Below are 12258 nucleotides of genomic sequence, written 5' to 3'. Positions count from 1 at the left end.
GCTGCTTAGACTAGACAGCAGTCCAACCAAATGCCTTTATATCAAGTCATACCTTTTAATACACTGTTAGTGTTCCCTGTGGGCTGGGTAGGAGATATTTTTGCCAATGACACCACACTGGTTATAACTGGTGTTGTATTTTTCCTTGCAGAAGGGAGCTCCACTGAAGCACTTTGCGCCTTATATATATTTACTGATTAAAATAAAAAGGTAAGACCTAGTATAAACAAAAGGGTTACACACAAAAAAACCCTGTTTAACAACTAAAGTTTTCAAGGAGCAGTGCAAATATCTAACTCTATATAATGTTACAGAATATATCTTTCTATATAAAGAGTGATTCTGGTCAGATTAACATTCATTAGGACTTAGAGACAGGCTGGTTCTCTAAAATTATAAAATTCAAATGCTATTTAACAGGTAAAAATATAGGCATTAGCTTCAGAATCAACTGGCCTTTTCTATTAGTGAATATTAAAACTCCTCTACCTAAGCTTGCTTCAAATAAAAATTTAACATGACAATTTTTATAAATAAGTTGGTGAGGCACCTGTTCATCTGCTAGTTTTCTGTCAACCCATTTTATAAAATGAAAATTCTTCCTGACTGGTCTTAGGGAATGGATGAAGACATAAAAGCCTGGCACGTGGCATATGTGATTAAGGTGGTGATCAACAGGATTGCAAAGGCGGACAAGGGCCAGACTGCAAGGACAAAGCACATGGATTCTGTGAATTCAACAGCACTCCAGGCTTTGATCAGAGAGCATAATACCAAATGTTTTGAACCTAACTCAGAGAATACTACTTCAAGGAGCTACTTTAAGAACATGCCACATATATATCTATTCATCTGGATATTTTGACCATATTAGCTGTCCTACTTGCAAAATTATTTTATTCTTAGCCAAAAAAAAACTTTGCTACCTATGAAGAACTGGTCTACTTTATTTTTCTGATATAATTAATGTGTTGGTTTTTTATTCCTTGGCTACAAGCAAGCTCCGGATCAAATCTGATGCCAGTCACAGCAACTATATTATACTTCTATCCTCTCCCTTTGTTTGCCCTGATTTTCTAGTTTATTAACTTAAACTAATTAAGTTTAATTACACATATCCCTTAGTGGAAGTTATTTATGTATAGATATATTCAAGTAAAAGCAATCAAATCTAATTTTCCTATAAAATTAGTGCTTATCCATGGTATGTTTGATTATGACAGCAAAAAAGCATCAGGATTGACTAAAGGGCAATCTTTAAGAATTCTTATAGGAAAAAAAAAGAAATCTTATAGGAAAATTTTTTTTTTAATTTTTTATTGGTGTTCTTATAGGAAAATTTAAGAAAATCCAGGCTATCTGGATCCAGTAAAATTTTGTTTTTATTGTATTATTTACAACTATGTGTGCCAATTGTATATCCTAGCACTGACATAAAGATCCTGTTAGTCAAGTTTAATTTTACCTTTATTTTGTGAAAGAGGATCATTCATAATTTGCCAATGACAGAACTCCAAGACGCAAAATAAGTTACAAAAATGTTTGATGTTTCCTCGCCATTTGATGGACTCACTTAGCTTACCCTGTCGTTTACAGCCATCGCACTTGGCCATCTGAGAAAGAAATGTAAGACAGGATAGACTTAAGACCACAAAATAATGCAAAGAAAACATTAATCATAAAACTAGAAGGCACTATCAAAACAGGATGCATAAGTCAGATGAAATCACAAAACATAAGGATTAAAATAATGTGGTTAAAATTAGATATACTTAATTATTTGTTGCACATAGATGCCCTCAATCTATAGAATATAAAAATTGATCTCCCATTTTCAAAATTACTGATGAAGGAATCTAAAGATAGGTTCTACTTTTAAGAGGTTAAAAAGCAGCACAATGTAGTAGAAAGAATATGCAGTTTGGAGTTATAAAGACATTGATTTATTGATTTATTCAAGAAATATCTAATTAGGTATCCTTTGTCTTGAGTATTGAGATAGTTTCCTGGTCATATAATTATGATAAAGACATATTTCTCCACCAAAATGATTACGCTTTAGGGGGTAGGTAGAAAAATAAACATGATTTCACTGGAGTGTTACAGGTGCTGTCTAGCTATCACCCACCAGGTGCATTATTTCTCCTCCCTGGATCTTGCTCTTTTTCCTTATTTATAAACTGGTAGTAATACCTCTAAGGATCGTAGTAAGGATTAAATAAAATAACACTTATGAAGCACTGGATGTGTGTTAATGCTTCAATTAATTGTAGCTTTCACAGTCTTTCAAAAAAGTAATTTCTTTTACAATGAGTGGGTAAGGAGGTCAGAGTCATCTGATCTATGAAGTGAGAACAAGGTCTGACTTTTAATTCATCAGAGTAACCTTCTGAATGAGAGAGCCACTTAAGGCAACATAACTATGTAAGGTTCTAAGTTGAAAGAACTCAGTTATAAATAAGGTCAATATGCCTCAAGAGAAAGCCAAATATAAAAATAAAACGAACATATGCTCAAACAACAGCAAAATCTCCAGAAATCCTATACTCTTTACCCCCAAAGTTTCATATTTATATTCAACTGAATTTTGCTTTAGGAGCCCATAATTTATTTTACCCAGTTCCAAACACTAAATTTTACTTCACATGATCCAAAACATATTTTAAGAAAATAATTTGTACTAACTTCAGAAAGCCAAAGAGGTAGATTACATTTACCTGATAAAATAAAACTGTAAATTTGGACATGCAATCTTCACAACAAAACTCTTCTAACTTGCCCTCCAATCGATTTTCGACCAAATTAGGGGATGTCTGTGAGCAGTAACTGCACATCTTACAGTAATTTCCCCATCGTTCTCCAAAGTCACGGGCAGAGAGGAATTTGCAAACTGAGAACCAAAATGGATGAAAGGAAGAAACATCAAACTTACATTAACCTGAAGGAGGTAAAGTGAGTTTCCACAGTCTCAGGTACCAACTTAGCTAATTTCTAAATACTTGACATAATTATTTGCTTCTAGAATAGGAGCAAGGATAGTCTCTATATTCACAAAACAAAATTGTAGCACCTTTTAAATACACTTTAAATATTAGGCCATCTATTTTCAGAAACATCAGCGATCTAAAAGTTTCTTAAGCCAAGAAGCAGTAATTGCTTAAGCACCCTCTTTACAAGGGGGTACAAGAACAGAAAGATCTCTCAAGTCATTGCTAAACTTATGAAGAGGTTGGTTTGTTTGTTTTTTTTTAAGATTTTATTCATTTATTCATGAGAGACACAGAGAGAGACAGAGAGAGACAGAGAGAGGCAGAGACACAGGCAAAGGGAGAAGCAGGCCCCACGCAAGGAGCCCGACGTGGGCCTTGATCCTGGGTCTCCAGGATCACGCCCTGGGCTGAAGGCAGGCGCTAAACCACTGAGCCAGGGATCCCTGGGTAGCGCAGTGGTTTAGCGCCTGCCTTTGGCCCAGGGTGCGATCCTGGAGACCCGGGATCGAATCCCACGTCGGGCTCCTGGTGCATGGAGCCTGATTCTCCCACTGCCTGTGTCTCTGCCTCTCTCTCTCTCACTGTGTGCCTATCATAAGTAAATAAAAAATTTTTTAAAAATAAAATCTTGGGATCCCTGGGTGGCGCAGCGGTTTGGCGCCTGCCTTTGGCCGGGGGCGCGATCCTGGAGACCTGGGATCGAATCCCACATCGGGCTCCCGGTGCATGGAGCCTGCTTCTCCCTCTGCCTGTGTCTCTGCCTCTCTCTCTCTCTCTGTGACTATCATAAATAAATAAATAAAAATTAAAAAAAAATAAAAATAAAAATCTTTAAAAAAATAAAATAAAATAAACCACTGAGCCACCTGAGCTGCCCTGAAGAGGTTTTTTTAACTCTATACTAATACCATTGACCTAATTATCTTTCAAAAGTCTTTGAATTTTAAAGCAATTTCTTTAAAATTACTGTAATTTAAAAAAATCACCACAAGCCAATCATGATCACAAATATATTACAATATTTAACATTTTTTTTCAGGGCACGTGGCCCAGTCAGTTGAGAATCCAACTCTTAAAAAAAAAAAAAAAAGGGAGGGGAGAGAGAGAGAATCCAACTCTTGGTTTCAGCTCAGGCTATGATCTCAGGGTCGTAAGATCAAGCCCCACGTCAGGCTCCGTGCCCTGAATGCAGTCTGCTTAAGACTCGCTCACTCGCTCACCCCTCCTCACGTGTTCTCTCTCTCTAAAATAAATAAATCTTTAAAATATTATTAAAACTTTTTTAATATTTAAATTAAAACTTTTTAACTTTATTGAAACTTTAATATTTAAATTAAAACTTTTCAACTTTATTAAAAGTTTTTTTAATATTTAAATTAAAACTTTTTTAACAATATTATTAAAACTTTTTTTCAAGTTTTCCTTTATTGAGATTATTATAATATTTAGAAGTATAGACTTTAAAGTGACTTATGTATAAAAATAAGTAAAAAGTAAAAAAAAAAGTGAATTAAGCATCAACTCAAGAAAAAAGCCTCAAATTACACATAAAATAAAATTACTTGAAAATTAATTATAGATTAATAGCCCAACTCAGCACGAATTACTTTATAAAACCTGCATGCTAAAAAAAAAAAACAAAAACAAAAACAAAAAAAAAAACCTGCATGCTCTGTGGATAAACTGAATTGCTTGCTTTCTTTACCTTCACTACAAAATGGCTTATCAACCCCTGAGAATCGGACGGTCTCCTTTATAATTTTCTGCAGTTTGCAGTAGTCACACATTGCCATAACTTTATTTTTCTTTTTGTATTCATCAGAGCAATTCTTGCCACAAAACAGAAACATTTTACCCTGCAGAGAAAAAAAGAAAAAACAAAAAACCAATCAGTCAGTGAGATAGAATTAAACAGTTGCTTATCTTTATGAAATCATTCTCCTCATTTCAAAGCAAATTGACTGTCAAAGAGGAAAAGACAAATGTTTCTGATGGATACATCTATATTCCATCCCTTTCAAGATTTCTCTTTACCTTGTAGAAAAGGAGTTCTGGTTTTGTGGCAAACAGATGGCAACAGTGCTGACACTTGAGTTTAACAAGTGTCCGGGCTACCACAACTTGCTGAGATGGGGCAGCAAGAGGCCGGAAACTGGCTGTGGCAGAGGCAGAGCTGCTGATGGAGCCAGGGGGACCGGAAGCAGGACCAGAAGCAGAACCAGAACCAGAACCAACAGAGGTGTTACCTCCTGCAGCTGACACTGCTGACCCAGACGGTGGGTTTACAACCACTTGACCCTGAGATGGGGCCCCCGCTGAAGAGTTTGTTCCTTTTGGCTTATTAAATACATTCTGGAAGAACACAAATAAGACAAAAGTTTTAGCGACTGAGAAGTAATGTGACTTGGGTAATTTTCATTTTCTCGTTTTAATAAATTAATGTCCCCACAAATATTTCCTAAACGCTTTATAAAGTAGTTCAAAGAAAGAGTTTAAATGGCAAACTTGCAGAATAGAGGGACTAAGAAACACATTAAAAGATTAAGAATTGGAATTTGGGCTTCCCAAACACCTCTAATACAGGGTTCTGATAAATTAGAGCAGACCTCTTCTTTCCCCCAAAATACCTCTCCATTGGCACTTCCATCACCAACCAGCCTTTGATGGCCAGGAAGAGCACAGAGGCCACCAGGAGTCTTTTTCACCCTGGAGCCAGGAACACTGTATCAGGCATCTTGTCACCCCAGAAGGTCACTAAACTCTACTTTATTTCAGAGAATGAGGAACAAATGGGACAAGTAAATGGAGGCCTCCTCCATGCCAGGAGTCATGTATTTGGCCCAGGATGAGAGGAAGGGACACATGAGCACCTATCTGAACCCTATCTTAGTTTCTATCCTTTTGAAAGGCAGAGAACCAAGGGCAAGAGTGGGAGGGAGGGTAGTTTAGCTAAGGACCCTCGAAAAGGAAAATAGTACTGAAGTTCAATGCCCGGCTGGGACGTTTTGCAGAAATGACTTCTGGGACCAGAGTTGAAGAGGTTTTTTTCTAAGTTAAATATAATCTTTTGTAAATATGGACCTTCAGCACTCAATACACTGCCATAGACCAATGCCTAAGAGAACCTCAGGGGTTAAATACTCCCTTAGATCATACCTGGAAAGCCACCACACAACTGGAGCTGCAGAAGCTATATATAGTTCCATTGGACATGGCTAGGTGATACTGAGGGATTGCTGAGGTTTTACAACTATGACATGAAACCTGGACACCTTGGTAACAAAAAATAAAAACCAATGAATAAGCTACATAGATGAACAAATAATCCAAAAGTGTATTAGAAGGATTAAAAAATACTCAGTAATATACAAAACCAGAATCAAGGAACTTTAATCTGTGCTGACTTCAACTAATCACAGTGAAGTCCTACTTAATACAAAAAATTGGAATTTACAAGTTTTTTCCTTTTTTTTTTTTTCTTTCTTTTCACACAAAACTACAAAATAAATACCTCAGCCAAGAAAAATCCGTGAAAAACTATTTTCACTTAAAAATGAGTTCTTTGAAAGTAAACCTTGGGTCTCAATTGAACTGCATAAATTCAGTTTATAACAAAAAGAAAGAAAACCAGCTATGTTGTTCTTCAATAGTTACTAAATCTATAAATTTATCAAATTTAAATATTACCTGAAGAAATAACTGTCTTAACTCTGTAAGCAGATAAGCAATTAATAGAGCAGAAAAGCTCGGTTTTTCCTGAGTCATTGGTAGTCTCAATCATTTCAGCTGAGGGCCTCAATGATTTCCCCAAGGCATATGGAGGAGTTTGGGCTGAATTCTATCAAGAAAATAAAATAACATTTAGATATCTAGCAAAAACATACAAGTTGTTAAAGAAAAAAGAAAAGCTACCTACAAAGACTGCCTTTAGTTGAAATATTTGAACATGACTATAAGGCCATTCTAAGTATAGATTTTTCTGGAAGTTGGAATGTGGGAAAAATAAGTTCTTTCAGACAATAACAAAGTGTAAATTGAAGAAAATTAGTAACTATTCATATATTATTAACAACAACAAAACACATTAAAAGTAATGGGGTTTTTTTTTTAACATTCAAGTTTATTTTTTTTTATAAATTTTTATTTATTTATGATAGTCCCACAGAGAGAGGGAGAGAGAGGCAGAGACACAGGCAGAGGGAGAAGCAGGCTCCATGCACCGGGAGCCCGACGTGGGATTCGATCCCGGGTCTCCAGGATCGTGCCCTGGGCTAAAGGCAGGCGCCAAACCGCTGCGCCACCCAGGGATCCCGTAATGGGTTTTTAAGTGCATTCGTAATGCACTTTTCTCATTACAAATAAAGATGACCAGATGATACATGAACCAACAGACCATTCATTCTCAGTAGATCCTTGACATCAATCTAGATCATCTATCACCTTTAAGGTTACTTAACCAGTAAGACTCTTTAGCAAGAGGAAATAGAAATGATGTTCAATGTATATTAGGAGATCTTACAGAACTACCTGTTTTTCAAGCTGAGTTCACAACAGAATCTGCCTGTAACTTTACTCATGTTTTTAAAAACTATAATAATGATGGCTACCATTTATATAAATTACCAATATTATTATTTATTCAGTGCTCACCACGAGCTAGGTCCTACACTAAATAACTTATATATAATCATAGAATCCTTTCAACAACATAGTGAGATACTTTTAAAAATTATATTAACCAAAAGTTTAAATTAATTTTAATTCAATTAACAAATAAACAGAAAAGCGGGAGATTAAACATTTCATCTCACTCCAAAGTTCCAGGCTAACCATTACACTATTTTGCCATGGACACAACAAAAAGTCTTTTGATAAGAAGTTATATAGGGTAGGTATTTACCCCAAAGATACAAACATAGTGATCCAAAGGGGCACCTACACCTAATGTTTATTAGCAGCAAGATTCACAACAGCCAAACTATGGAAAGAGGCTAGGTGTTCATTGACAGATGAATGGATAAAGATATGGGGTATATATACAATGGAATAGTACTCAGCCATCAAAAAAATTAAATCTTGCCATTTGCAAAGATGTGGATGGAACTAGAAGGTATTATGGTAAGTCAGAGAAAGAGAATTATCATATGATCTCACTCATATGTGGAATTTAAGAAACAACACAGAGGATCATAGAGAAAGGGAGGGAAAAATAAAACAAGACAGAAGAAGAGGGAGACAAACCTTAGGAGACTCTTAATCACAGGAAACAAACTGAGGGTGGCTGGAGGGGGTGGGGGGGACGGGGTAATGGGGTGACAGGCATGAAGGAGGGCATGTGATGTAATGAGCAGTGGGTGTTATATAAGACTGATGAATCACTGAGCTCTATGATTGAAACTAATACTACACCATGTTAATTGAATTTAATTTTAAAAAAGAGGTTATATGGAGAATTAAGTAGTAGGAAAATACAAATTTGTGAAGTTTCACTAAATAATCTTCCTGGTAAAAGAGGAACATCATTTATGCAGTTGACAGAGTATAATACCAGCAACAAAATAAGGAATAGACCTGATTTTTGGATCATGTATATAAAAATAACATGGATTTTATTTCTCATGAAAACAGTAACCTAACTGCCAAAAGTAGTAATTCCTAGAAAAGGGAAACTTTTCAAAGATAAATGTCCACTAACAAGTGCTCAGAGGAATTAAAAATAAACTTGCTAACTGAAAAAAAAATTATCATTTATACCTTTTTTTAGAAAAGTAACTTCTTAAAGATTTCAAATCATTCTGCAATAATTAACCCAAATTGATCTATTTAGTAACCAAATGAATCTGTTCATTATAAAAAATAAAAATTAGCTAACATAGTCTAATAAGGCATGTTGCCAAATTCATTCTAAAACACATTAAAAAAATAATAAAAATTAAAAAAAAATAAAACACATTAAAATATACTTTTTTCTAAAAGGAAAAAAATTCACTGATTTTATCACCTATAACTGTTTGGTCATAGTTTATTTACAATAACATGAGGCTTTCTTCACTTCTCAGTATATCATAAAATATTTCCAACTCCTAGCAAAACATAACATTCCATCTGCGAATTCCTGATCACGAAGGAAACCTTAAAACACGATCTGGTTCACCTGTATCATCTCACTGCCACAATCCACACTTACACCACCAGAATCTATCCCACTTTTCTACAGGAGAACTCATACACCAAGATCAACTGACGGGAAGAGTTTACTTGTTTATTCTGTGTTTCATCCCTGCAGGGCCACCCTGGAAGGAGCGAGCCTAACTATATGTGACAGATGGATCTTCATACCTGCTTATACGCTGTGACACTTGTGGAACTAAAAACCTTCTGGGACTGGCATGGGCCAGAGCTACTATAGCAGTAGCTACCACAGTTCTCGCAACAGTTCATGGTGAGATTGTTGGTGGAGTGAAATTTTGAAAAACAGGCATCACTACAAAGACCATGCACCACATTTTGATATTTAACTTCAAATCGAATCTAGGAAATAAAAACACATATACATCCAAAATCAGTAAAGCCAATTAAAAATCTCGGATCTTTGAGCAGAAGCCCAATAAACGTACAATGTGACTTACATCAGCATTCTTTTGACACATACTGCACTTGGTTGAAATGCTATTGGTATATATGGTGACAACAGGTTTTTTCTTTAGCTCATAAGAAGACAGACATGATTGGCTGCAGAAATCTTTGCTAGGAGAAGAATTTTCAAGTCGGGTTGTGATCACATCCTTTGGATTTAAAATGTCTCTAAAAATAAATAACAAAGGCAAAATGAAATGTGTTCTTTATCACTGTAATTTCTTCCTCTCTCTGAGCTAAAATAACTACATTTACTAAGGGCAGCTACTGCTTAGGAGAAAACAGCTGGCTCGGGATAAGGCATATGGAAACCTAAGTTTGGTGATTAGTTCTGTTACTTAGCTGAGTAACAATGAGTGAGGTAATTACTCTCTCAATTTCTCATGTATAACATGGGCTTATGATACCTAATTTACAGATGTATTAAGGGAAAATTATATTTAAAATATATCCAGCCAGATGTTCATGATGTCCGTGAGAAAAATAGGGAGGCTTCCAGCCCCAACCAAGTTTCATCCACCAGAGCCAATGGAGCAAGTGGCCATCCCACAACTCCAGACCACAAAGCACTTGTCCTATTACTAGCCAGCAGCTGCTAAGATAGAAACATGATTGAGACAAGGAATGACATGTTTTGGGTTCTTTTAATTGAGAAGCAAGATTTGGGAAACAGATGAACTACCAAAGATTAATATTTTTAAAATTATCATGATATATAAAACTTAACTGTAACTGAAGAGAGCAAAGAAACATAACCAAAGAGCTATAAAGGTTTGGTAGCAGAGGACAGATGGACTTAAGAATAAAACAGAGAGAATACAAATAATCGAGTCATTCTCTAAGACTCTTCAAGTTATTCTGTAAGAGTTCATGACTATAAAAAGCACTGACAGTAAAAACAAAGATTAAGTATTGCCATTTTTCTGACCAGTATAAAAAAACTATAGGAAATGGCCATCAATTAGAAGCACTAGTACAGGCCACAAAGAATATAATGGCAATAATATTATATACAGTTGTACGTATTGAGTAATTACTACGTACCACACCTTGTTCTCTTTATTCAAATTAACCAACTTTTCACAAAAATTCTGCAAGGTAAGTATTATTATAATTGCCCTTTTACAGATGAGGAGATCAAATCAGAAAGGTTAAAGAGTTTGTCAAGGTTACACAGCTGGTAAGCAGTGAAGCCAGAATATAAACTCTAGGCAGTCTAATTCCACAGTCCATGGACTTAATCCACTATCCTGCCTCCCATCCTGTGCCTTTATTATACAGAGCTGTTCCACAGTAAACTATGAAAGAATAACAATAACAACGAAGTACTTTAATTTTCTAAAACTCACCTAACCTTAAAAATAGGACAGTGAATCTTGGAAACCAAGTGGATATGCTTACACACGGATGAAGTTATTAATTTTGAAAAGTGATTTTTCTACTAAAAACAAAGCAATAAAGAATGTTATTTAATAATGTGAATCTGCCAGTGGTATAATATACACATACATAAACCAATGAGAATGACTTTTTAATGGAAATCTGTGCACATAAATATAAATGCATTCTAAAACCTTATACATCCAAATGAAACTTACACCTTAACAGTTATCTTAAAAAACACACACACGTCCAAAATCCATGGCTCCAACTTTCTTCTAATTTCTCTTTTATTTTTTTTTAAGATTTATTTATTTATGATAGACATAGAGAGAGAGAGAGAGAGGCAAAGACACAGGAGAACGGAGAAGCAGGCCCATGCCGGGAGCCTGACGTGGGACTCGATCCCGGGACTCCAGGATCGCGCCCTGGGCCAAAGGCAGACGCTAAACCGCTGAGCCACCCAGGGATCCCCTAATTTCTCTTTTATTTACAAGAATTCTAGGAACAACTTTTCAATGTGAGAGTCAAATATCACATTTAAGTGTATGACTCAGTTGAACTGTCTATGATAGTCAACTGATAAAGGCATCAAGCAACTTTTGGCAATTTGCAAGAACCAAACCCATGGTATAAACAGATTTGTCACCTAAATCGGTCTACAGGAATGGTTCATAGGCTCTGAATGCAATGCCAAATCAAAAGATAAAAAAAATTTTTTGAGTAAGAGCAGCACTGTGGTAAAACGTCCCTGATGAGAGTGACTATTTTTAAGAGAATAATATGCATTTGGATGTATAAGTTGTGCTACATTCTTTAAATTTTAATTCATTTTATTTTGATATTTGATATCTTGAAACAGAGTATCTAAAAACAGAAAACTAATTTTACCCTTCCAGATCAGTTTCATGAGAATGTATAGAAGAGTTTAAGTAAGATATTAGGAGAACATTTTAGAACAAAACTAAATTTGAAAATATTTATGTAAAATATTTTTAAATTTTTCTTTTTTTAGTTGGAGATTTCCATTTTAACAGGATCATTTTTAGATATGTAAGGCCAACACCCAAGCAGATTAAAAAAAAAAAAAAAACTGTCATATATCTCCAAAGACAAAAGAGGGGCCTATAAATTCTATGTTAACATACATAATGATACCAATTTTATTATTAAAAGTAATAGGATCCTACTTATCAAGCATTTGCTATGTCCTAAGCCCTGGGCTAATAACACTGTTTCATTAAAATCTAAG

The 12258-nt window shown here is 35.3% G+C and overlaps 1 protein-coding gene across 7 annotated transcripts in view; it reads right to left on the bottom strand.

The window, feature by feature from the left end:
- The window catches only part of ZMYM6 (zinc finger MYM-type containing 6), a 41159-nt gene that overhangs the window by 15553 nt on the left and 13348 nt on the right, over positions 1 to 12258 (bottom strand). For 6 of the 7 annotated variants that reach the window (XM_077844821.1, XM_077844823.1, XM_077844820.1 and 3 more), the window contains 9 exons: positions 9620 to 9794; positions 9330 to 9521; positions 6678 to 6828; positions 6147 to 6262; positions 5025 to 5342; positions 4696 to 4846; positions 2718 to 2890; positions 1466 to 1613; positions 53 to 193 (listed from right to left, as the gene is read on the bottom strand). In XM_077844821.1, coding sequence (XP_077700947.1) covers positions 53 to 193; positions 1466 to 1613; positions 2718 to 2890; positions 4696 to 4846; positions 5025 to 5342; positions 6147 to 6262; positions 6678 to 6828; positions 9330 to 9521; positions 9620 to 9794 — 1565 coding nt within the window. The remainder of the gene's footprint in view (positions 1 to 52; positions 194 to 1465; positions 1614 to 2717; positions 2891 to 4695; positions 4847 to 5024; positions 5343 to 6146; positions 6263 to 6677; positions 6829 to 9329; positions 9522 to 9619; positions 9795 to 12258) is intronic. The other variant, XM_077844824.1, reaches the window with a different exon arrangement.

This window comes from Canis aureus, chromosome 13 (assembly GCF_053574225.1).
Source record: "Canis aureus isolate CA01 chromosome 13, VMU_Caureus_v.1.0, whole genome shotgun sequence".
In the NCBI taxonomy this organism is placed as follows: Eukaryota; Metazoa; Chordata; class Mammalia; order Carnivora; family Canidae; genus Canis; species Canis aureus.
This window is presented reverse-complemented; position numbering and strand designations above follow the sequence as displayed.